This window comes from Tupaia chinensis, unplaced genomic scaffold (genome assembly GCF_000334495.1).
Source record: "Tupaia chinensis unplaced genomic scaffold, TupChi_1.0 Scaffold000180_1, whole genome shotgun sequence".
In the NCBI taxonomy this organism is placed as follows: Eukaryota; Metazoa; Chordata; class Mammalia; order Scandentia; family Tupaiidae; genus Tupaia; species Tupaia belangeri.
The window spans coordinates 3,682,589-3,709,841 of record NW_006159655.1 but is presented as its reverse complement, the minus strand read 5'-3'; the positions used below and the strand labels follow the sequence as shown (position 1 = coordinate 3,709,841).

The 27,253-nt window shown below is 39.6% G+C and overlaps 1 protein-coding gene across 1 annotated transcript in view; it reads left to right on the top strand.

The window, feature by feature from the left end:
* The window catches only part of EPB41L3 (erythrocyte membrane protein band 4.1 like 3), a 116,283-nt gene that overhangs the window by 74,387 nt on the left and 14,643 nt on the right, over window positions 1-27,253 (top strand). Inside the window, 7 exon segments of the mRNA XM_027771051.1 lie at window positions 2,118-2,215; window positions 2,887-3,062; window positions 7,182-7,402; window positions 13,382-13,930; window positions 19,189-19,242; window positions 22,913-22,948; window positions 24,705-24,896. Of these exon segments, the coding sequence (XP_027626852.1) occupies window positions 2,118-2,215; window positions 2,887-3,062; window positions 7,182-7,402; window positions 13,382-13,930; window positions 19,189-19,242; window positions 22,913-22,948; window positions 24,705-24,896 (1,326 nt within the window).

Below are 27,253 nucleotides of genomic sequence, written 5' to 3'. Positions count from 1 at the left end.
AGAAATGGAAAGACACATAATAACCTTAGTCCAGTCCTTAAGCTTGGCAGAGAAACAGACTCACACACTTTTTTTTTCATAAGCTCATGATTCAAAAAGATGATATTCTATAGACATAGGATGAGCTTAGTATTGGAAGAGGCCGGAGGGAAAGTTGATGAATCAGTATATGACAGTGAGCCATGGAAGGTTTTAAATCAGAATGTGACAAAACTAGATGAATACTTGGAAATGAAGGATTTCTTGATGAAATTTCATTGCTTAGTAATGTGATATGACAAGACCTAAACTAGGGCAAAGGCTCTGGGAATAGAATGGAGGGAGCAAATTCAAGAAGGAGGTTTCAGGGGTCAAACCAGTAGATCTTAGAAACAGGATGAAAGGGGACCAACAGATGGCGTCATGGTTATGTTGCTGGACTCCCACAGCAGCATGTGGTCCGCATTCACGGCAGGATAAATAAACGAATGATGGTGCAGTCAAGACCCATAAAAATCCTGGCTCGTCAATTGACTGTGTCTGTTGAACAAAAGCGATTTTTACGTCTACACATGGTGTCCAGTGTGCATAAGAAAAGAAAAAGAGATTGCAGTTGGAGTACCGTGAGATGTATTTCCCAATTCTCTCAGTCATCCTCAGCCAACAAGAAATAGGTCCAGTGTCATTCTCTCTCACATGCCATGTATTTGACTCTTCACCTTGTTTCTTTGCCACATTAATTACTTTTGCTATTAATTCCGTACATAGTTTGGTTGTTGTGTGCTCTTTTGGAAGGCTTACTGTTTAAGATGATTGCCCCCTGGTGGCCTAATGAATACTTTCTTCATAAAATTAAAACTTATCATTTGTAAAGATTATATTAAGATGTATTACACAGAAAATCAAATCAGATATTTTACCTTGAAAAATCAAATGGCTTGGGGACAATAGGTTGTATAGTGGTTAAGGCACTGGACTCCCACATGGTCGACTGTGGTTCAAGTCCTAGACCTGGTGGCTTGAAACTCAGGCTAGGCACATGTATATGCATACCCAAAATCCTGAGAGGAATGAAGGAGAAAGGGTTGCAATATGGCCATCCCCGCTTAGGGGTGATTCTTTGCTTTCTGTTTCTCTGTCTCTTTCTGTCTCTCAGGTGAGTGCACATGCCCTATAGCAAAAATTTTCAAAAAAAAATTCAAATAGCTGATAGAGTATCATGTAAAATATACATGCTGAAAATATCAAAATATGTTCACCCAGTCTCTGATTTTATGGATAATATAGACAGATTCAAGCATTTAACATGATAGACTGTGGTGTAACACACAAAGTCAGATTTATCTGACACCAAGTCATCAAATATGGAGGAAGTATACATATTTCTTGGCCATATACTAAGAGAAAATGTCATTTCTAAGAATGCTATAGACTGTCTCTCAACATTTTATTAATTTCTATATATTCCAGTGAAATCATTGTGTCATTAAGAAATCATAAAAGTAAGGCTTGGGGGCAGCAGATGGCGTGGTGGTTAAGGCACTGGAATCCCATATGGTGACCATGGCTCCAGCCCTGGACCCAGTGACTTGAAAATCACGTGGGGCATATATGCCTATGTGCCCAAAATCTTGAGAGGAAAATGGAGGAGAAGGGATTACAGTGTGGTCACCCCCCCCCATCTCACTTTCCCTTTCTCTGTTTCTCTCTCCGTTGAGTTCACACACCCTATGGCAAAAACCTGAAATAATAATAATAATGATAATAATAATAATAATGAGGTCAAAACAAATTGATTTCTGGAGAAGATGCAAATACCTTCATTTTTGTATTTAGTTTTCATAAGATCCATTCTTGTACAGAAAACATTTGCTACAGGCATTAAATGGTTTTCTATACCTGCAACATTTTAAGGGGATAGATATGGTAGGATCTTTTAAATGAATGGTATGCAGAATGAATTCTGCGCATAGCAATTGATTTAGTGAATAAAGAAAGGAATTCTGGGTGGCAATGTGATTTTGGAAGTTGTTTACAGAACTTCTATTATTCCTCATTCCAAACTTGATTGTGTGTGTGTTTGTGTGTGTGTGTGTGTGTGTGTATACATATATATATATATTTTTTTTTTTTTTTAGTTTGAACAATTTGAAAGTACCATTGGGTTTTAACTGCCAAACCATCGAGCTGCCAAGCGTTTATGGAAAGTATGTGTTGAACACCATACATTTTTTAGGTAGGTAGAAATCTTTATAGTTTTTTTCATTAAAGAAGAATTAGAATAATTGGAGTTGCTTACAGTAGGAAAAGTTGTCGAGAAGAATATAGCCATATTCTCCTTCCTTCAAGTTCATTGCCACCAAATTTATTGTTAGGAAATCTTAAAAGAACTTCTGGCTAAATTTGAAGGATTTTCCTTAATGTGCTTTTATTTGCCCCATTCCCTCTATTTAGTGTCTTTTATTATTTGCGTAAGATGTCTACATCTGGTGTCCAGTCCATTCCTTACTAGTTCAGTCATTTCTCAGTGCTATAGATTCCTTTACCCATATGACGCACTAAGTGCACAGATTTGTGCCTACAACATAACAAATTATCACTCCTCTTCTTCACAAACATCACCTGTTTAATTGCTGTTTGTAGTTACAGAACTATGGATTTTCCACTTGCATGGGTTATTAAAGTCATTTAGTCCAACCCAAACTGTTTTACTTATATCCTCTCTATAACATCTCTCATTGATGTATACTGTGAGAGTTGATACTTACAAAATTAATTTATTTGCAAGTAGTATGTTAAACTGTTGACATACAAAACATACTACCTCTCAGAGTAAAAAGCTTTGAAAAGCATTATTATTGTTTGATTTATTTGTCTTTTTGGTGTTTTTCTTTTGTATCTTTATAGACTGTTGCTACCAGAAGCACCTCCAAAGAAATTCCTAACCTTGGGTTCCAAGTTCCGCTATAGCGGCAGAACGCAAGCCCAAACGAGAAGAGCCAGTGCATTGATAGATCGCCCAGCGCCTTACTTTGAACGCTCATCCAGCAAACGTTATACCATGTCTCGCAGCCTGGATGGAGGTAGGCGTCACTTTCTGGCCATTAATGATTGCTTGTAGCAACTGAAAAAGGGGTATGAAACCATCGTGACCTTTCAATAACCAAGTCCTCTAAGAATTAAATTTAGACCAAGATCCTCTTGGTTATTATGAATTGGAAAGCAGTTGTTGGTTTCTGACTGAGGCACATTTTTAAGCCCCTCCTCCCTTAATGCCTTTGTCAGTCTAGTGATTATTATTGGTAGATTTATGTAAAATTACATAAAAGAATGAACTTAGAGAATGAAGAGCATTGCCTTCAGAAGCTGGCACTCTGAATTTGAAGAAATTCTAAATATAGTAGTCACATACTTCATAAGTAATTTGGTTCTTTTCATGGCAAATCAAGTGATTAGCAGGTTGGTTGCCGACTATTTGTATCAGAAAGAAAACTGGAAGCTAAATTTATCTGTTTCTAAAAACATTTTATGAATAAAATGTGACCTTTCTCACTTAGCTGATAATAACTGGTAGAAAGGATGACATTCAACTGATAGAGCAAAGGGCTCTGAGTTAAATTCTCTTCGTTAATAATAATTACTACAGCAGATGGACTGAGGGGACATTGATGTGTGAGTGTTCTCTACTGTTAAGTCAAATGTGTGAGTCAAATGAGTGAAACAGAAGGATAATCACTCAAATAACCTTTTTAGAATAATAGTAATAGTTTTTAGTCAGCTGTTGCTTTACCAGACAGTACTGTATTACTCCCCATAGTAATATAGAGGTGTACTTTGTGCTACAAGGCATGCCAGCTGAAGTAATACTTAACTTAGGGTCCAAGGCACAGCCAGGCCTCTGTCTTCTAATTCAGAGCACTTGGAGATTAGTTATTTTGTAGGTGCAAATAAAAAGAGTTAGGAGTTTCTGACTTGTATGTATGATTTTAATAATAAGCAAAAACATTCATAACAATAAAAGTTACAAATTTGGGGTCATTCCCTCCCTATGTTTTTGCCTCTGTTCAAGACAGTCTCAGGTCTCCCTTCCTCTTTTCCCATACTCCCACGTGGTTGATGAGCCAGGTACTCCTTGACTAAAAGAGATTGTATTTTCCTAATAATACTTTATAGCAGTTTATAGAAGAAATCAAAATTGTATTATTAGTGCTGTGTTATGCACATTACTAGTGAAAGGGGAACAACAGTCCTCTGGAGTAGGTAAATCGAGAATGAAGTCTAGGCCCCTCCACCCTCTGTCTGTCCTGGCTGGCTGTCGGCGTCCACCTCAGGGTTTGGTGTTATTATGGAAGAAGCAGAAAAAATGAGACAAAGAGATAGAGTAGAAATGGACACAGGCAACCTGAGCCTAGGTAGCCCAAGCAACTTGTGCCGCCCAGATGCCCAGATGAACTGGACGTCTTTATAGTACAAGGAGACATTACACATGTATGTTTCATGATACTTCATAGATTGGTTGCCAGGTTACAGACAATAAGAAGCAATTAACAAATCTATGAGAGCTTAGTCATACCAGGCCAGGTGTATCCCTTGGTGATAATCCCATCAAGAGAAAATCTCATCTTCTTTTCTAATGCAGAGAAAACTAGCTGTTAGGTGTGGGGAAGGAGCTAAAGAATTTCTCTATAAGGAGTGCACCACCACACCCAGGGAAGTCTAAAGAACCTTTCAGATCCAGAGCAGGGATTGGATTTTACTAACTGGGGTCAAGATGTTTCTTGAAGTCCATCAGATGTGTCTGTTGGAACGCCCCTAGTAATTTCCACCCTTGCTCTGTCTGCAGCCAAGGTCAGGGAAAGACAAGTTACAAGGTTCTGCCAAACCCCAAAAGAGCAGGTGGTGTTTGCTCAGAGCATGTCCCCACACCTCAGATTCTCTCTCTTAAACGTGTCCCCACAGCTGGCAAATGGTTTTACTCTCTGGGTCTTGGTTTTAGTCATCTGTAAAATGGAAGCAAGGGTAGCTTCGACTTATTCCAGTAGGATTATTACAAAGAGTAAATAACATAAAAGAGGAGATTTCAAAAAGTTTATGGAAAGTGGAATTAAAATGTAAGTTTATTTGGGTGCAAAAAAAATTAACGTATGCCTTTTCCATGAACTTTTTGAGGACCCCTCCTTATACGTGAAAGCACTTTTACTATAGATGTAATTTCAAACATCTCAATAATTATATTGATAAATATTCTTCATAGGTTTTTGTGACCTGGCTTGGGAATTTAAATGCCATCTTGTATCTTCTAAGAGATTGCAAAAGCCCACTCTTTGGAATAAAATACTAGTTAGAATTGTTTTTGAAATAAATTAAGATACTGAAGTATCCACATTCACATTGAAATTTTTCTTTCTGTTTTGTTCCATTTACTTGTCTTTTTCCTTTGGAGAACTTCTGCTAACTATTTGTATATTCTGTAAATCAGTACTTAAGGAAGTTTTGTAGAATAGCACCTTTTTCCCTAAATGTCATCCACTTTGTTCAATGATATGCACCCAAGGAAACACATTTGTTGTGATGATTGTTTTTGTCATGACCTTTTTGTGATAATGACTGCTAAGAAGACAGAAGACAATTGTGAAATCAATGTACTAATATCATGCTATCTCTTCCTCTCTGCCCAAAAGTGATGTTAGTATGTGTTGTCTTTCACTCTTGGTGGTGGTCCTGCCAATTCTAGTATGTTTTCTGCTGCTGCTGAGCTGGGCACTATGACTGCATGTTGGGGCATAAACTGCTTTTTGCCAAGTTGCATCTTTCATAGACCAGCCTACCTGGTCCATTAGGAAACTGACTCATAGGAGCTTTCTCATCAGTATAAAGAGATATAAAATATCTTGGTGAAGCTATTTAGGTGAAGTGGTTTAGCTATTAAAAGGATTTGAGAAAGGATTTCACTTCAGAATCCTTTTATTTATGTTTTAGAATTCTTAAACTATGAATGCAGAGTATATTTTGTCTGTGATTAGTGGCTGTATTTCAAAAGCAGTATTTATAAGTTTTAATAGATTTTGTGATATCTAAAACCTAACATAATGAGTACCATATTTTCAAATTTAATTGAATTAAGCATCTCTTTCACAAAGATATTTTAGCTGGGATGAAAGGCTCTTTCATATATCTCTTGTGTTTGCATGCTTCGCGTTTGCATGAATTTCATTCAGCAACATTTGTCTTCCCAGAATATTAGTGAGGAATGAATGTTTATGCATATCATGGTAGTCTATTCAAAATGCAGTAGAAATTAAAACATTTCTATTGGAACATACACTTTAGTTGAACAGAATTGCCATATGAATTTTACAGTCTTTGCCAAGATGGTTAATTTTCATTGTTATCCATGGGACTTTTATAAGACTGAAAGACTCCTCAATGTTAATAATAACAATAATAAAAACAATTCAGTGGTCCTTGGTGAATGGCATTTCCAAAGATATGTTCAAGATCAGGGACCAGCAGTTGGCGTAATCGCTATGTCGCTGGACTCTCATGTAGTCAACCACGGTTCAAGTCCCAGACCTGGTGGCTTAAACTCACACCGGGCACGTGTGTGTGCATGCCCAAGATCCTGAGAAGGGACTGCAGCGTGACCATCCCCCCTAGAGGGGGGGTGATTTCTCGCTTTCTGTCTCTCTGTCTCTGTCTTTCTGGTGAGCACACGCACCCTATAGCAAAAACCTCTCAAAAAACAGTAACAAAAAAGATATGTTCAAGATCAAGTGTATTAAGTTAAGTGTCTACTGCAAATACTGCTTATTAGTTGTAGAACTTGCCATTAGGTGCCCAGTGCTGGTGCCCTGCCATTCAAGGGGTAACAAACTCGGCAGCAGCTCAGCCTCAGCTTCCATCCTTCCACTCACGTCCACCCTCATACGCTCTCTCACCAGAGAGCCTGACAATGGATGAAAATTATTCTGCCAGAATACAGACATGAGTATTCAAATAAGTTTGAAAACAGTGGCTTAGGAAATGCAGAAAGACGAGTGTATGGTAGTGCTTAGATGAAGGTACCTGCACTGCTGATTCCATGATGATATGTTTTGGTGTTTTGTTTTGTTTTTCCCAGTAATGGGAAAACTGGTGTTGTGCATCTGTCTTCCGACTTAACTATTTCAGATTTTTTTTTCTCCAATTGTATTTGCTTTTAGCATCAGTGAATGAAAACCATGAAATATACATGAAGGATTCTGTGTCTGCTGCAGAGGTTGGTACTGGCCAGTACGCCACAACAAAGGGCATCTCTCAGACCAACTTGATCACCACTGTGACTCCGGAGAAAAAGGCCGAGGAGGAGCGGGACGAGGAAGAGGACAAACGGAGAAAGGCAGAGGAAGCCACACCTGTCTCCGCGATCCGGCACGAGGGAAAGGTACAGCTCCCAGGCTGCCTCCTAGAGCTGGCTCCAGCTTTTAAGAGCGATTAAAAAATTCTGAAGATGTAAACCAGGAATATGTTAAGACTTAGGGTCATTCCTATTTTCAGCACTAGTCACATTCATGTATCCATTTTTAAATTATAATTCTTGTTTCAACGTTTTTTTCCTATGAAAGTTTCTTTTTTAACTTTTGGGAATTTTTTTATTTTAACAACTGTGTGCTATACGAGACTTTCAACAGCTGTCCTGCATGTATATTTTACAAATACTTTGGGTGGTGTTTTATACTTTGCTGTTTGGGATCACATTTCAGAATTGTCACGAAAGCTATTTAATTGTTTCTGGCCCCATTCTCCTACCCAAGTACAGCATATTTTTCTAGATAAACAGTAACCACAGTGCCATTCTTCCTACCACACATACGCTGAGTGGCCCTAGCTTGAGTGTTTATACGCCATTTTCTTTTTTAGAATAATTTGAACAGCAAAGTTGTGAGTGGCCTTATTTGGAAAAGTGATACTAAACCGTGATATTAAGGCAGAAGCTTACAGTGAAACACAAAAAATTAATTTGGCACTAGTTTCTCCAGGTGTTTTATTCATTAATTTTTAATGGCATTAGTTTCACCCTTCTTTTTCAACATTATTTTAAAACATGATGTTAATTCGTAATGATCCAGCCCTATATAGCAATTTTAAGGTCAAAAAACACATTGAGAGGTTTCCATATAATAGTAATGGAAAAGCAGAGTGATTCATGGAATGTTCAGAGTACCGGATGAGAAGAAACAGCATAACAAAAATGCTTGTATAACCTACAGATTGTCCAAAAATTTGAGTAAGCTTGGCCCACCAGTGCTCTTTTGCATGTGGGCTCTTCAAATATGGATTTATGTGATGGGGGCCACTACCTGAGACTATTCAGAAAAGTGTTCCCTTTGGCAAGAATATAGCAGTAACATCTTGATAGATCAAAAAGTAAATTTTTGTTATATGATCATTTTCCAAGTGACTCAATTCTTTTTTTTTTTTTCTTTTAGGAATAAACCTATTTATAAGGGGGCATGAAAAAGTTTGTTTAATGTGAGTCTGTTTTGGTGCAGAACATTTTGAAATATGTAGAGATTTTTTTTTTCATAATATTCTCTTTCCATACACTTTTTTGAAGAGCCCATGTATCTGACAAATACGAAAAAATAAGCACAGGGATCACATTTGGCTGGTGTTTTCTGCTACAGTGTGCTCTGTTCTGAATTCATTTTTACACTCTTCCTGCCAATTACGTCAAGGCAGGCTTTCAAAAGGACGTAGAAGAAGGCACTCCTGCAAAATCAGTATGTGGCTCTGATACTTAGTCAGTACAAAATATCTTGAAGTCATCCATGCCAATATACGATTCTCATAAATATGTTAATACCTTTTGGTGGCATGTAAAAGTAAATGATTTTTAGTCTGCACCCCAAATAGGTCTAGGCACAGTCACTGTATTCTATTGTAAAAGACCACCACGTTTATGTAGAATGTAGCACTGAAATGTCCTCACTTTGTGCCATTTAGGCTAGGGGGAAGTGAAAAGGCAGCATGACTCCCCTCATCATCTGAGTCTCTGGGATGCCAGGACGTTGAATAGAAAACCTTCAGGAGAGCTGTACCTGTGATCATGCATGTGCACGGGTGATACCTGTCTGGCTAGTTTATAAAAACCACTTTAATAAGCATCATAAAGATTAAACTTTTGTTATTCTTCCTCATCTTCCAAAAGTGGCATAGAAGGTCACGTTTTTTTTTAACCAACATGAAAATGTGTTACTGAAAATTGTTCTTAAAAGACAGCCCCCAGATTGCCTGGAGAGGAGGCATGTGTCTCAGGCTGGTGGGGTCCACCAGTGACTGGGCAGCCTCTCCCTGCTGAAGGACAGTTGTCTTCCATACAGAAGGCAGCTTGTCATTTTTACCTTATTCTTAGTCAAATGAGATTTGTGCAGGTTCTAGTTTAAAACACAATGTTTATTGTCAAATGTGAGTGTGTGGGAAAAGACACACATAGTCTCATAGTGAAAAGAGACACTCCTCATGCACGTATTTCTAGGGTCTAATTTTATTTGTGCATTCTCTTTCCCAAGATCCTGAGAAGGGACTGCAGCGTGACCATCCCCCCTAGAGGGGGGGTGATTTCTCGCTTTCTGTCTCTCTGTCTCTGTCTTTCTGGTGAGCACACGCACCCTATAGCAAAAACCTCTCAAAAAACAGTAACAAAAAAGATATGTTCAAGATCAAGTGTATTAAGTTAAGTGTCTACTGCAAATACTGCTTATTAGTTGTAGAACTTGCCATTAGGTGCCCAGTGCTGGTGCCCTGCCATTCAAGGGGTAACAAACTCGGCAGCAGCTCAGCCTCAGCTTCCATCCTTCCACTCACGTCCACCCTCATACGCTCTCTCACCAGAGAGCCTGACAATGGATGAAAATTATTCTGCCAGAATACAGACATGAGTATTCAAATAAGTTTGAAAACAGTGGCTTAGGAAATGCAGAAAGACGAGTGTATGGTAGTGCTTAGATGAAGGTACCTGCACTGCTGATTCCATGATGATATGTTTTGGTGTTTTGTTTTGTTTTTCCCAGTAATGGGAAAACTGGTGTTGTGCATCTGTCTTCCGACTTAACTATTTCAGATTTTTTTTTCTCCAATTGTATTTGCTTTTAGCATCAGTGAATGAAAACCATGAAATATACATGAAGGATTCTGTGTCTGCTGCAGAGGTTGGTACTGGCCAGTACGCCACAACAAAGGGCATCTCTCAGACCAACTTGATCACCACTGTGACTCCGGAGAAAAAGGCCGAGGAGGAGCGGGACGAGGAAGAGGACAAACGGAGAAAGGCAGAGGAAGCCACACCTGTCTCCGCGATCCGGCACGAGGGAAAGGTACAGCTCCCAGGCTGCCTCCTAGAGCTGGCTCCAGCTTTTAAGAGCGATTAAAAAATTCTGAAGATGTAAACCAGGAATATGTTAAGACTTAGGGTCATTCCTATTTTCAGCACTAGTCACATTCATGTATCCATTTTTAAATTATAATTCTTGTTTCAACGTTTTTTTCCTATGAAAGTTTCTTTTTTAACTTTTGGGAATTTTTTTATTTTAACAACTGTGTGCTATACGAGACTTTCAACAGCTGTCCTGCATGTATATTTTACAAATACTTTGGGTGGTGTTTTATACTTTGCTGTTTGGGATCACATTTCAGAATTGTCACGAAAGCTATTTAATTGTTTCTGGCCCCATTCTCCTACCCAAGTACAGCATATTTTTCTAGATAAACAGTAACCACAGTGCCATTCTTCCTACCACACATACGCTGAGTGGCCCTAGCTTGAGTGTTTATACGCCATTTTCTTTTTTAGAATAATTTGAACAGCAAAGTTGTGAGTGGCCTTATTTGGAAAAGTGATACTAAACCGTGATATTAAGGCAGAAGCTTACAGTGAAACACAAAAAATTAATTTGGCACTAGTTTCTCCAGGTGTTTTATTCATTAATTTTTAATGGCATTAGTTTCACCCTTCTTTTTCAACATTATTTTAAAACATGATGTTAATTCGTAATGATCCAGCCCTATATAGCAATTTTAAGGTCAAAAAACACATTGAGAGGTTTCCATATAATAGTAATGGAAAAGCAGAGTGATTCATGGAATGTTCAGAGTACCGGATGAGAAGAAACAGCATAACAAAAATGCTTGTATAACCTACAGATTGTCCAAAAATTTGAGTAAGCTTGGCCCACCAGTGCTCTTTTGCATGTGGGCTCTTCAAATATGGATTTATGTGATGGGGGCCACTACCTGAGACTATTCAGAAAAGTGTTCCCTTTGGCAAGAATATAGCAGTAACATCTTGATAGATCAAAAAGTAAATTTTTGTTATATGATCATTTTCCAAGTGACTCAATTCTTTTTTTTTTTTTCTTTTAGGAATAAACCTATTTATAAGGGGGCATGAAAAAGTTTGTTTAATGTGAGTCTGTTTTGGTGCAGAACATTTTGAAATATGTAGAGATTTTTTTTTTCATAATATTCTCTTTCCATACACTTTTTTGAAGAGCCCATGTATCTGACAAATACGAAAAAATAAGCACAGGGATCACATTTGGCTGGTGTTTTCTGCTACAGTGTGCTCTGTTCTGAATTCATTTTTACACTCTTCCTGCCAATTACGTCAAGGCAGGCTTTCAAAAGGACGTAGAAGAAGGCACTCCTGCAAAATCAGTATGTGGCTCTGATACTTAGTCAGTACAAAATATCTTGAAGTCATCCATGCCAATATACGATTCTCATAAATATGTTAATACCTTTTGGTGGCATGTAAAAGTAAATGATTTTTAGTCTGCACCCCAAATAGGTCTAGGCACAGTCACTGTATTCTATTGTAAAAGACCACCACGTTTATGTAGAATGTAGCACTGAAATGTCCTCACTTTGTGCCATTTAGGCTAGGGGGAAGTGAAAAGGCAGCATGACTCCCCTCATCATCTGAGTCTCTGGGATGCCAGGACGTTGAATAGAAAACCTTCAGGAGAGCTGTACCTGTGATCATGCATGTGCACGGGTGATACCTGTCTGGCTAGTTTATAAAAACCACTTTAATAAGCATCATAAAGATTAAACTTTTGTTATTCTTCCTCATCTTCCAAAAGTGGCATAGAAGGTCACGTTTTTTTTTAACCGATTAGCTAACCATCACAAAGCAGGCTGGGTAATTTCCATGCTATCAGGTCGCTAGGCAAAACACACACACACACACGCACACGCCATGCACGCATGCACACACACAGCCACAGCAGTAGTCTGATTATGTGACCTCGTTTTGAACTTCCCCAGCTGTAGCAGCTCCTGTGTTCTGCCCAGGTCTCCCTTGGGGTTTGCTTTCTCTCCTTTCCCACGTTGCTCAGCAGCCTCTCCAGCACCTGCAGAGGAAGCTGGCATTTGGTCCTGCAGACCAACAGGGCCCAGGGAGAATGGGCACAAGCTTCACTTGCCTCGTAAAAGCTGGAGCTCACTGGGGAGAGTGTTCTTTGGGAATGCCTGCTTTTGTCGTTGCAGCAAGGATTTGTCCAGAGGTAGACATGTGCCATTTATCTGGCAAGTAAAACCAGAAGGCTGGGAAATTGTATCATTCAATTATTTACGGACCACAAAAAATAGAAAGTAAACACTTGCATACCATATTACAAAAAAACACATTCTTTTCACTAGTCAGTTTGTTGAAACCACTAATTAGAGTTGAAGCTCCACAGAGCATCCTCTAGGAGCCACAGTAGAAGAATTTTCAAAGGAACCTCAATTCTTGTGTGGAGTCAGAGATCCTGAAATGCTCACTGTTGAATTGCCTGATTGTGACTGCTTATCAGATAGGAGTGGGGCCAGAAACTTCTTGATTTAGAAACTCAGTTATTTCAAATGTAATTGGATGTAAGAAAGAAGTAATGCTAGAGTGTTTGCTTTTTTTTTTTTTAATAATCAAAATTTGGATTGGATTTCATTTTCATTTTCATCCAGCCGAACATCTATTACCTGGAGATCAGGAGAAGGTTATTGAAAGTCTTGAATATAAGTTACCAAAGAGTAATGTTTGGTCTCAAAACTCTACAACGGTCTAGAGTTGCTGGTCTAAAGTGAAATTGTTCTGATCATGTGAAACATGAACACTTTGGGATTGCCCACAAATAGCTTCTGTTCTGACTTTTAAAAATCCCACCCTGTATCAAATGGCCTAATGGGAGAACCGTGGCCATTCGTGGCAACATTGGCATGCAGCTTGAATACTTTAAAATTCATGAGCAACCCTAGTGCTAAAATTCTTGTTTTACAATTTTATGTTGATTCCCATAAGAAAATTAACTAATTGCAGTTTTCTTTTTGTCCTTTTGCACCTCTGTTTGCTGCTTTCTGTCTCTCTCTGTCTCTTTCACATCAGTCACCTGGGCTTGGCACTGACTCATGTCCCCTGTCACCCCCATCAACCCATTGTGCCCCAGCATCTCCCACGGCGCTCCGTAGGAGGTGCAAGGAGAATGAACGGCAAGCACCGCCCGGAGCTGAGCACATGCACGCAGAATCCTCCCTGGACTCTGACAGCCAGGGGAAGCCTTACTTAGGGGAGCAAGATGTAGCTTTTAGCTACAGACAGCAAACCGGCAAGGGGACCACCCTGTTTTCCTTCTCCTTGCAGCTCCCGGAGTCATTTCCCTCTCTCCTAGATGACGATGGGTACCTCTCTTTCCCCAACCTTTCTGAAACCAACCTCCTGCCCCAGAGCTTGCAGCATTACCTCCCGATCCGCTCGCCCTCCCTTGTGCCTTGTTTCCTCTTCATCTTTTTCTTCCTGCTGTCCGCCTCCTTCTCAGTGCCATATGCCCTCACTCTCTCCTTCCCTCTGGCTCTGTGTCTCTGCTACCTGGAGCCCAAGGCGGCCTCCTTGAGCGCCTCCCTAGACCATGACCCGAGTGACAGTTCAGAGGAAGAGGTGTGTACCTCGGCATGGAACACACGTCCCCTCGTGTTCCGTGCTTCAGTCTGAAACAGTGTTAGCCGGCTGCTGCGATAGTAGTCCTACTTTCAGAGCCTCATTTATTGTCTGTGCCAATCTGTTGAGGTTTTTGTTGGTGGGGGGGGGAGTCCAACCCGGGCCCCAGGGTTAGGCACAACACCATGTGGATGTAGCAGTCTGAGCCCGACCTGGAGTCGCTCTGCTACCCACTAGCTCTACGTGGGGTGAAGGTCTCAGTTGTACACAGCCATGAACTGTGGAAAAGATCAGGGCTAAGGTAAAGGTTCTGTTCAGTTACCGTTTGATAAGGGCAGTCACATCGAAGACCGATATGTAGCTTTCGACCTAAGTGATCTGATACTCCAGTAGAGGTGAGAGAGCGCTCCACCAAGGGAAGGGCGCCTCATCATCTGGGTAGCTTTCCAACACTGCAAGGGCGTCTCCACCCTGGAGCTAAGGGAATGCCCACTGCTCCACCCTGGAGCTAAGGGATTGCCATCGCTGGACTGCCACTGTTACTCCTGGGGATGGAGCAGATCCCACACTGTGTGGGGTCAAAAAGAATGTCTTGAGCAGTTTAAAACACATGACCTCAAGCCATTGGTAGGACCAGGATCTGCTGTGTGCAGTGCTGCGGTGTCCCAAACCAACCACGAGACAACACATTTGAGGTTTCTGTAGGACACAGAAACAGGCTGAAATTTCATCAGGCCTGGTGATGCCAGAGCACATATCAGATGTGGAGATTCTTTCAACTCCAGCATGAGCCCAAAAAATCCCCACATTTTGACAGTGGGGTTAGGTTGATGAAGGTGGAGAGGCCTCTATGGCTCCCAGCCAGACCTGAGTCTAATGGAGAAGACTCTGAGCCTTTGGCCTCCATCCTGGAAGGCACACCACTGCCCCTGCCCTCCCGGCTTTTGTCTAAACAATTGGCTGATTGACGCCATAGCCAATCATTTTTCCTCTTAATGGGCTCCTCTCCCACCCTACCACACCCTATGAACAGCACAGCAGTTTCCCTTTCTCCTGGCTTCAAATAGAGCATAGAGGAAAAGGACAGAAGTTGCCACTAGGGGAGCTGGCTGTCATGGACCATCCTGCCCACACCTCTCCCCAGGTTGCCGCCAGCTCTCCTGTTCCCACAAAGCAAGGCCATGTAAGCAGGAGACAAGCCCATCACTCCTAACATTTAAGAGGGAGAAAAAAAAAAATCACAAATCAAAGCAACACCAAAAAAGGAAAGTGAGAATGTTCAGTTCTGTGCTCAGCTAGAAAGTCAGAGTGTAAGCTGCTCCTGTGAGGTACAGAATTGAGAGGTGTGTAAGTATCTATATTTAGTGGTTCCAGGACCAGTGCATTGCAGCCAAAAGAAAAAGTGAATAGTCTCACAAATGTTTTAAATAAAAGTCTAGGCTTGTTCATTAACACTGCGTAAGAGTACTTTTCAGGGTTCTTGGGTTGTATATTTCTGTTAGCTAGATCCAACAGAGGTAGTTACACTTAGAAAATCTATTGAGAACTACTATCAATTCTAGGTTTTACTATCACCTATTTCTTATAGTGTCAATATTGTCGGATAGTGTAAGACTAGAACATGCTGCAGTTAACACAAAATTATCATCAAAGACCTTTTATCGTAGAGATTTATTTTTCTGTCAGCAGTAGATTTAGTCATCAAGCTAACAAAGAAAAAGAGATTGCTGTTTGAGGCTTTTCTAAATTCTGAATAACTGCTTGAACCTCTATATAGACAACCACACAGATCTTGTGCCTAATCCAGGGTATACATCTCGTTGTAATCAGTGCATGAGAATTAATGTTAAACTTGGGCATGTCTGCATTACATCAGCAAAACAAATCACAGCAGTTAATTGTTGCAAGCTAGCGAATGCATGATTGGATCTTCCCAGTCATAACTGTCCTTGCTGTTGCAAACCTCTGACCACCGAAGACTCCTCCACCCTCAACTCCAGCCTGTACTACCAGGCTTTGTAGTTGGCCATCTGTTCAGTGTTGTCTCTGGACCCAAATGTTAAGAGCTGTGCATTCTAGTTCAGGCTGAGCCAGAGAACTCATATTTAGGTCATTCCGTTAAAAAAAAAAAAATGGCTAGCTGCTTACATGGCCTGTTTTATGCTGTAGGCCTGAAGCACTTTGGCAGCTAAACCAGGTGACTTCTTAACATACAGTTCAGCTCTGTCACTTTCATTTTGCAAAATCAGGATGGTTATAATTCTTTTTAAATGTTTTATCATCACTGCTTACATTTCTCAGAAGTAATAGTGACTTAATTAGTCCCAGTCTTTTTCAAGACTGAAGCCCAGTATAGAAAGTCTTAATCATCTAAACTAGAAAACTGTTGGCCAATCATTTCTTTTCTTTTGCACTTTCAGAATGATAAAATCAAAGGGGCAAAATATCAAATTATCTATTTTTTAAAGAATTATTTTAACTTTATTTATTATTATATCATTATTATTTTTCAGTTTGATCAGAGAGAGACAGAGAGAGAGAGAGAGAGGAAGTGAGAAAGCAAGCCACCAGGTCCAAGACTTGAACCGTGGTCGGCCATGTGGGAGTCCAGTGCCTTTAACCACCATGCCACTTGCCGGCCCCTCAAATTATCTATTAAAAAACATAAGATGAGGGCCAGCAGGTGGTGGGGTAGTTAAGGTGCTGGATCCCACATGGCTAACTCCACAGCTCAAGTCCCAGACCCAGCAGCCTGAAAAACATACTGGGCACATGTACAGGTGTGCTCAAAATCCTGAGAGAAGAATGGAGGAGAATGGATTGCAGTGTGGTCATCCCTGCTGGGGTGGGAGGGGAGTGATTTCTTACTTTCCTTCTCTGTCTTTCTCTCTCTCGTTCAGGTGAGCACACACACCCTATAGTAAAAATTTTAAAAATAGGTTAATTAATAAGATTCATTTAGTTCATAACTTAGTACCATAAAATGTAATTACATATGAATTTCTGAGTAATTTTTTGATAATGCAAAAAAATGAATTCAAAACTGGAAGAAAAATTAATTGATCAACTATAATGTTTTAAGTTATGCAAACATAGTATTATATGATAGTTCATAATGTGCTATACATTTGCAGTTTTGTGTAGTCCTAGTACATTATATAAGTGACAGTTGTTCTAAAAGCTGCTTTATTCAGCCTTTATCTCTTTAGTTTTTAGCTATTTATTGAGCAGGCATTATGCTGTTGACTTACGCCTAGGTGCTGAGTAAGCAGTTGAGAGAGTTTAGATATAGCCTAGGCTATTTATTTATAGTTAGGAAAAATAGTAGTAATAATTTTGTAATATGATATTAAGATAACATATAATTATCTTAAGCATTTTTTAACTATGTGTGTCAGATATTACATAATTATATATATCATTACCTGATACAATCAGGTTGGCTATTTTCTTATTTTACAAAAAGGAAACACAGATTAGAACATGAAATGTGCCCAGTGTGTCTCAGATTTGAACAGCAAAGATTTCATATCATGTCAGTCTGACATCAGACCCCTCGCTCTCAATTCCAACTGTACTCTAATGCTAAGATACTTATTGAGGTATGTTTTAAAACTGTAAGAGAAATCATCTATGTAGGAGGAGAAATACTGTGAAGAATTTGAAAGTATTTGACGTGACTAATTAAGACTCTAAGCACAGATCACTCTTATTTATTCTTGACAGCCTAAGATCTTTGAATTATTTTGTACACTTGAACAAATAACCTATCTCTTTCTTGCTAATTCAAACTGGCCTTTCTCAGAGCTGTCAGTTGGTGAAGCCATGCTAATACCATAGCAATCATCACCCTTGTAAAGAAATTAATAACCATCCCCTTCCCCCAGTGTCACCCAAGGCAGTCAGGTCATGGAAGTGTGGCAACATGCTTCCTTTTCTGACCTATAGAAACTATTTTCTGTTTAGGTCTGGCAGCAAGTCTGCCCAGATGGCATCCCTGGACACATGTGACAAGTATCCATCCCAGCTCTTTTTATTTAGGAATACTTAAAATGAAAGCCCGGATAATTGCCACCAAATCAACTTAGCCAGTTATGTCATTTAGAAACAACACTCCCAGTCATCCTATCTTGACATTTCTTTTTCTTTGAAGTAAAGTGATTATTTTAAGAAGCAGATTCGGTTTCAGACCTCCAATTTTAGTTTTCAAAATATTAATCACAAATTTTTGATCGAGAGAATTTTATCAATGATTAGTTGATATTTGTAGAAGGAAAGTCAGTTACGATTATATTAGGTCGTTTAGGTGTCCATGGCTCTACTCTATTCAAGAGAAAATAGTTTTTGTTTTAAATTGTTAAATCCCTGTGAAACAGATTAAAAGCCAGTCTGAACATTACTATTCTTCTCTGAAAACCTAGGCTCTGTCAAATGCTGTGCTTTGTTTTATTTGTTTCCAAGTAGATGCCTCTCTATATATATCTTGTCTTTTTATTTTCAATTTTTTTGGCTTCATTTGAATCATATTTTTAGAATTTTTAGAACAAGATGTTTAAATACATACTTTGATATACCTCTTTATATTAGAGGGTGGACAAAATAAACATAACATACAGTCTTTAAAAATATCTAGTTAGCAGTGCTACTTGAAAATTGAGCTACATTTTTCATATACAAAACATATGCCTGTGAGTCACTGGCATGTGCTTTTTATAATTAATAGGTAATGCAGACAGCCTGGTGGTCATAAATGCTATAAATTATCAAAATGGTATAAATGAGGGGCTGAAAGTCCAGTGACTGTTACAGTAGCTTTTTATGTAAATTGGTGTTTTCATTTACCTTTCAAATGTGACACATTACTGGAAGTATAGCTAGAGATATCTTTTCATCAGTTTTACTTGCATTAGATAGGTTTAGACCTTTTTGGGTGTTTTAGTATGAGGGGGAGGGGGAAAGTGACAAATTGGTCTTCCTACGACCTAGAACCAGGCAAGTGGGTTTGGCCAGTGCAGTTCCTGCAGTTCCTGCAGACTGTGCGCCTCGGGTCTTCCTCTGAGTCCACTCTGTTATGACACCTAGCTCTGGCCCTTCTTTTGCTTTTGCTTGGACCTGCATTCTCACGGGAAGGTAGAATGATACAGATCACAGAGAAAGAAAGTGAGTTGTTGGATCTGTGCTGAACCTTATTTAACCAGCTGGATTTATTTTCTGTCTCTGCCTCCCTCCTGGAACCTGATCACTTCTGTGGTCAACAGACTGACAGTGAGCGGACAGACACGGCAGCCGATGGGGAAACCACTGCCACCGAGGTTGGTATCATAACGAGTTGGTGTCATTGATGGACAGAAATGCTGGTGGGGAAGCTTGGCATTTGAGAGCTCCACATACTAGTTTTCAGAGTAGAGATATAGTCTATCTTGAACAGGGGGAGTTAAATATGTAGTATACTGCCTAGACCATTGGTTCTCAAACACTGGCCTGCATCAGAATTACCGGGGGGTGGGGGGTGGTGGTGGTGGTGGTGGTGTCCAGACTCATGTTTGTCGTTCAGTAGGGCTGGGATGGGACTCAGAAAGTTTTCTTTCCAGCAGGTGCCAGGGTGCTTTTGACTCTGTTAATCTATCTTAGAATCATATTTAAGAACCACTTGCCTATATCATTGATACTTACTTTTTATTTTCTTGTTTAGGTTTTTGTCATAGAGCACACGCACTCACCTAAGAGAGACAGAGAGAGAGAGACAGAGAGGGGAAGTGAAGAATTACCCCTCAAGTAGATGGCCACACCACAATCCCTTCTCTATTCTTGGTCTCAGGATTTTGGGCATGCGCACACTCGCCTGCCCTGATTTTCAAGCTGTCAGGTGTAGGCTCGAACCATGCTCAGCTATGTGGGAGTCCAGCACCTTAACTACCACAGGTGGTGACCTGCTGGCCTCCAGTTAATATTCTGTTCAAAAGAAAGTATTCACCTGTCCCGAATAAGAGGTTATTGATGTATGATAGCCATGGACAGCAGGGAGAAGAGTCACAGTTTAATGATAGCCTATTGGCTATATATAGATACCTTTTAAAATCACAATTGGTCCAGTAACACTTGTTAAAATAATACAAGGGTGCTTCAAAAGTTCATGGAAAAAAAGCCAGGCATAGTTTTTTTTTTTTTTATAATACTCATTTCTTATTCATTTTTTGAAGACCCTTTATACTTCTCTTAACTCATTTTGTAACTTTATATAGTCTAGGTTATTCATAGGAAATGAATTATCTAAGGAAAAGAAAATTAGCAAATTACTATTAGTACTTTGTTGAAAAATATGTAATCATATTGAACTGTGCTAAGAGGAATGCTCTTCTATTTCTCCTTTATTCTTTAGAACACATTAAATATGAATGCATCTATATGTGTGTGACTTCTGTTGTTTTTTTCAAAACTTCTCTAACAATAATGAATTAAAATTGCTGTAGAAACAATATTTATCCATGATGATGGAAGTAAATATGTTTATTTCCTGAAGTGCTAGTAAAATTTAGCTTTTTATTTTAATGTTTATTTTAAATCATAACATTATTTTTTACATCATCCAATCATAATAATATTTTCTAGTTGGTATCCTGAAAGAACTAAAATTGTAAGTGGTGTATATATATCACCTCATTGAAAATATCTTCAAAAAATATTTCCTAATGGTATTTTATTGGGTTTTTTCCTTTGGAATGCTAGAGTTCAAAGCTTGAAACTCTTAATTTTTAACGTTAAAGATAATACTTCATTGTAAAAGTATTATCCAAATTTTTGTAACAACCACATACGAAACTTACAGGTTGATAATTTTCTATGCCAAATATAAAAAAAAACTACATCTTGATTTTGTGAGAAGTAGCTACATGTTAGTACATTTGATAAATTCCATTGGAATGCTAACATGTGCTATAAATGAAAGAGATTTTAACAATTCTTTAAATTTCTATAGTTTTTAAATTTCTTACATAACATTTAAAGCATGTTAGGAAATACATGTAACATAGGTAGATTGTGAGATTTAAAAATAGATAGCTATGAACCCACCAACATAAGAATTAGCATGACACCAGTACCATGTTAAAGTTTTCGTGGGTTCTGTACCATTTTTTCAAGCACTTTCTCTTCTCTTGAGATGGTCAGCTTAGTGTGGAGTCTGTAGAGTAGGCAGTTTTGTCTGCTTTGGCAGATTAGAAAACCTAGACCCAGATTGACTTACTTAAGGCCACTTGCTTGGGTGTGACTTTCTCCCCTGTTATTCCTCTTTGGGTCTTTTCTGGCAACCCAGGGCAAAAGCCCAAGCCCTTGGCTAGAGAGCCAGACACGGTAAGAAACAGCTTTACCGGCACACGTACCTTGTCCTACTTACCTAATTCTTTGTACTCACATACCACTCCAAGGACTAGACAGGTGCTTGAAACTAGAAAAGTAAGGATAATTAAGTGGCAACAGGATGAATCTATTGCATTTTTTTAATTCAAAAATTACCCTATCTAGGGACCAGCAGTTAGCATAATGGCTATGTCGCTGGACTCCCACATAGTCGACCATGGTTCAAGTCCTAGACCTGGCGGCTTAAACTAACGCTGGGCGCTTGTACGTGCATGCCCAAGATCCCAAGAAGAGAATGAAGGAGAAGGGATTGCGGCATGGCCATCCACCCTGGGGGGTGATTTCTCGCTTCCTAGCGAAAACCTCTCAAAAAAAAAAAAAATTCCCTATCTACATTTTAAAGAGATGATGGCAATTTTGACAGTTGTTGCTTTCTTTTCTTTCTTTGTAGCTTTCAAACATTTTTAACTTAGAGATTTTTGGTATAGGGCACATGCCCTCACCAGAGACACAGAGACAAAGAGACTGAAAGCGAGAAATTACTCCCCAGAGGTTGTAGCCATGCCACATTCCCTCCTTCTCCATTCTCCTCTGATGATTTTGGGCACACATGCAAACACACCCAGACATTCCTAGTGTGAGTTTCAAGCCACAGGGTCCAGGACTCAAACTACAGTCAGCCATGTGGGAATCGAGCAACATAGCCATTATGCCATCAGCTGATCCCCCATAGCCATTTTCTCTCTTAAATGTGTATACAAGTTCAAAAAAATGAGGTTCCAAGAAATTTGAAAACGTGAGAATCTCTGTGTTAAATTCTTTGAGCCCCAGTTCCCTGGTGTATAAATTGGGGGTTATATTGGGTTGCCAGAAAAGTCATGATGCGTTTTTGCATAGAAAAAGACGCATCATGATTCTTCCGACAGCTCAGTAATAAGCTAAACTCAAAAGATTGTTGTGAGAAATGACATACTGCAAGGGAGCTCTTGTTACTGCGTAATCATAGCCATTCTTAGGAACTTTATTTACTTATTTTTTTGGAGAGGTTTTTGCTATAGGGTGAGTGTGCTCGCAAGACAGACAGAGAGAGACAGAGACAGAAAGCGAGAAATCATCCCCCCAGGGGGGATGGCCACGCCACAATCCCTTCTCCTCCATTCTTCTCTCGGGATCTTGGGCACGGTGCGTGAGTTTTAAGCCACCGGGTCCGGGACGCGAACTGCAGTTGACTACATGGGAGTCCAGCGACACAGCCATTACGCTAACTGCTGGTCCCAGGAACTTTATTTTTAATCTGACTCCCCACACTTCCTGGATCATTTCTAATGTTCATTAAGGATGACCTTCAAGCCCCACCCTGGAAGGTTGCTGCCATCAGGTGCCTGTATCTGCTCATCAGAATGTCAAAGACCCACAGACCCAGACATCTGTTACTCTTGTGGTCTCATTAGGCTTCATAATTTGTGTGCAAGAAGGTTGTGGTTTGTGTGTAAGGAAGACATGATGTCCATGTGCAAGAGCACACTAGGTCCCACATGTAGCAAGTTTCTATAGATGATAGTTCTTGAATCTGAGAGTAAATTGCATGGTAAGACTTTATTTCCCGCTCTTTCTTGATGCTGGCAGTCGGACCAGGAGGAAGATGCAGAGCTCAAGGCACAGGTAGAAAACTTAAAATACAACCAAAGCAGAAACCAGTGTGTGCAAAGTCATTGTTCGTCTACAGTGTTCAGATCTTTCAGCATGCTCCGTAGCTGGTCACCATGTTCATTGGTGCAATGTGTAGGATGGCATTGTGTCCCCTTTACTGCCGTGTCCCTTACCTTTCCCTTTTCTTCTCCACTTTTTTCAGAATAGTCTGATTAAGCGAATAAAGGGTGAAAATGTGTATGTCAAACATAGTAATCTTATGTTAGAGGTTGGTATTGGTATATACCAGTGCATGTTTATGTGTGTTGTTTTCTTTGTAGTGGCATCCCTTGGGCTCGTACCATGATGCATGAACTGTGTGCTCACCTGTTCATAAGCGGGGATGACTCCCCAGCTTACGCTAATCCTTATTCTCTCCTAGATTTAGACCCCTTTTCCTGTGTGTGTGTGTGTGTGTTTATTTTAACTCTGGTTACATGTGAATTACACTAGTTACAGTTTATTTTAATTTTTTTTTTTTATGCTTGTGTGAACCAGATTCTTCTCTCTTTTTTGTGGAAATATCACATTTTCGCCAGAGTGTTTGTGGTAGTGTCATGAGCCTGGATCAAGATCCTATTTTATTTTCACTACTAATGATATTGACATTATTTATTTTTTAAATGAAAGCACTGAAAAGAAAATAAACGTAATTTATTGATTGTTGGATTCTTTATGTTATGTTCTGCATATAGGAGCTAGATAAAACTCAAGATGACTTGATGAAACATCAAACCAACATTAGTGAACTGAAAAGAACCTTTTTAGAAACCTCAACAGACACTGCCATAACAAATGAGTGGGAAAAGCGGCTTTCTACCTCCCCTGTGCGACTGGCTGCCCGCCCGGAGGGCGGTGCAAGAGCACACTAGGTCCCACATGTAGCAAGTTTCTATAGATGATAGTTCTTGAATCTGAGAGTAAATTGCATGGTAAGACTTTATTTCCCGCTCTTTCTTGATGCTGGCAGTCGGACCAGGAGGAAGATGCAGAGCTCAAGGCACAGGTAGAAAACTTAAAATACAACCAAAGCAGAAACCAGTGTGTGCAAAGTCATTGTTCGTCTACAGTGTTCAGATCTTTCAGCATGCTCCGTAGCTGGTCACCATGTTCATTGGTGCAATGTGTAGGATGGCATTGTGTCCCCTTTACTGCCGTGTCCCTTACCTTTCCCTTTTCTTCTCCACTTTTTTCAGAATAGTCTGATTAAGCGAATAAAGGGTGAAAATGTGTATGTCAAACATAGTAATCTTATGTTAGAGGTTGGTATTGGTATATACCAGTGCATGTTTATGTGTGTTGTTTTCTTTGTAGTGGCATCCCTTGGGCTCGTACCATGATGCATGAACTGTGTGCTCACCTGTTCATAAGCGGGGATGACTCCCCAGCTTACGCTAATCCTTATTCTCTCCTAGATTTAGACCCCTTTTCCTGTGTGTGTGTGTGTGTGTTTATTTTAACTCTGGTTACATGTGAATTACACTAGTTACAGTTTATTTTAATTTTTTTTTTTTTATGCTTGTGTGAACCAGATTCTTCTCTCTTTTTTGTGGAAATATCACATTTTCGCCAGAGTGTTTGTGGTAGTGTCATGAGCCTGGATCAAGATCCTATTTTATTTTCACTACTAATGATATTGACATTATTTATTTTTTAAATGAAAGCACTGAAAAGAAAATAAACGTAATTTATTGATTGTTGGATTCTTTATGTTATGTTCTGCATATAGGAGCTAGATAAAACTCAAGATGACTTGATGAAACATCAAACCAACATTAGTGAACTGAAAAGAACCTTTTTAGAAACCTCAACAGACACTGCCATAACAAATGAGTGGGAAAAGCGGCTTTCTACCTCCCCTGTGCGACTGGCTGCCCGCCAGGAGGACGCACCCATGATCGAGCCACTAGTACCTGAAGAGGTCAGTATCTGGGTTGTCAGTTAGAACTGTCTTATTCACTTGCCTCCCTTCTCCACAGGGTCTGGAAGTGGGGAAGGATTTGGAGAGCTTCTCAGCAGAGAATCTCATCTCTTGATCATGTATGACCTGAGCTGCAGAGCCCAGCACTCACAAGGAGAACTGCAGAGTACAGTGATTAGCTAGCTGAGGCGTGAGGAATGGTATCAGATGGTGCTACGAGTGACCACAGGGCTCAGGGAGACTAGCACAAATCAGCTGATTCTAATCAAACCTAGGGTTTACTGCTGGGAGAAAGTGAGATACTGGCTTGATAGATTGGCAATTTTTCTGAACATAGTTTCTTCTTTTATGCTTTGAGAAATGCTCTGAAAACTCATGCAGGTCTCAATGGCAAGATGAGGCCTATTGATTAAATGGTGCTGTAGGGACCAGCAGATGACATATTGGCCACGTTGCTGGACTTCCCATGTGGTTGGCCGTGGTTTGAGTCCTAGAACCAGTGACTTGAAAATTGTGCCGGGCACTTGTACGTGTATGCCCAAGATCCTGGAAGGAGAAGAAATTGTGGCATGGCCATATCCCCTGGGGGGTGATTTCTCACTTTTCCTCTTATTGTCTCTATCTCTTTCTAGTAGATGCATGTGCCCTAATTCAAAAATGTCTTTTAAAAAATGATGATCGTAAGTTGATCGCCCTTTAGGACATGGTTTACTCTGAAATATAGCAGGCTTTTATTAATATTAACATAATGAGTGTTGTGTTAGATTTGTATTTATAACTGGTATTTTAACTGACTTATAATCCATATTTGATTTTTATGGGGAAAATAGGGACCAGAAATTTCTTCTTCAGTATGATTCTTCCAAAATATACGAAAATTCTCTTTAAATATACATTGTGGGGGTTCAGCTGGTTTTACTTCAGGGTCCCATTATAGGGGACCCATAAATTGGTACAGTGTTAATTTGACTATCTCCTGTCAGATATCTTCTTGCTTTATCTCTTTCGAAGGAAGTTGTTTTTGAAAACTGCATATTTTTAGCATTGTATTTGTCCAGGAAGCTGAGAATGAATAAAAACTAAACCTTAGGCCTGTATGGAACTAAAGTCTTTTGAATCATGATCTCCATACAGTGCTCAAGTCCTTGTAGTGAAAGTAAGAATCAAATTACACTTATTGTTGGTCATTTTCTAAACCTTTGAAAGTTGTTTTATCAAAGGTGACCAAGGGCTGGCCCTGTAGTGCAACAGTTAAGCTCTGTGAATAGGAAGCCAGATCCCACATGGCTGACTACAATTCAAACCCCAGCCCCTATGACTTGATAAACATACTGGACATACATGCATAAGTGCCACTAAAAAAAAAACAAATAATGAAAAAGATCTCACTATCGCTATACTAGGTTCATGAAAATGCTAATCACTCTAAAAAGAAAAGAGGTATATATCCATTTGAATTACTCTGAAAGGTCTTTTCATGCAAAATAAATGAAAAGTACCATTACCAAAGTAATCCTGTGACACGGAACACATGTTCAACTCTCCAGTTTAGTTTCAGGAGAAACATTTTTACTTCAGATTGAGGAGATACAGATTCTATTTCAGATTGATTTGTGTATAATACTCCCAGCATTATTAAGAATACCACCAATCAGTTAATGCTCTCATAAATGTTACTGTAATTGGTCAACTTTGGCTTATCCTGTTTTTACTTTCTCTTTTGGAAATAATGTACTGACTCTAAAACTGTGAGATACTGGATTAAATTACAAAAACAAAATAAATAGCCACCAAAAATAAAACAAACTGAGGCCAGCAGATAGCGTGGTGGTTGAGGTGGCTGGATTCCCAAGTGACAGACCGTGGTTCGAGTCCCAGACCCAGTGGCATGAAACTCATGCTAGGAGCTTGAACATGCGTGCCCAAAATCCTGAGTGAGAAGTAAAGGAGAGGAGATTGCAGCATGGCCATTTCCCCTGGAGGATAATTTTTTATTTTCCCTCTCTCTGTCTCTCTCCTCTCCAGTGAGCACACACCATACAAAATCTAAAATAAATAAATAAAACAAAAAATCCCAAACCTCTCTTATGCTGCTATTTAAGAAAATGACAGAAGGTAGTCACTTTGTATGTAATGTCTTAGAGCAGTTGAAAGGTGGTGATTATAAACAAGGGACTTTCAAAGTCCAGGCCATTAGACGAATAAAACAACTATTTTTTTACTCCTGATTAGATCTTAAATGTTGAAGAATCACATCCAGGGGCAGGCAGGTGGCATGGTGGTTAAAGGCACTGGACTCCCACATGATTGACTGTGGTTTGAGTCCTGGACGTCGTAGCTTGCTTTCTCACACTCTT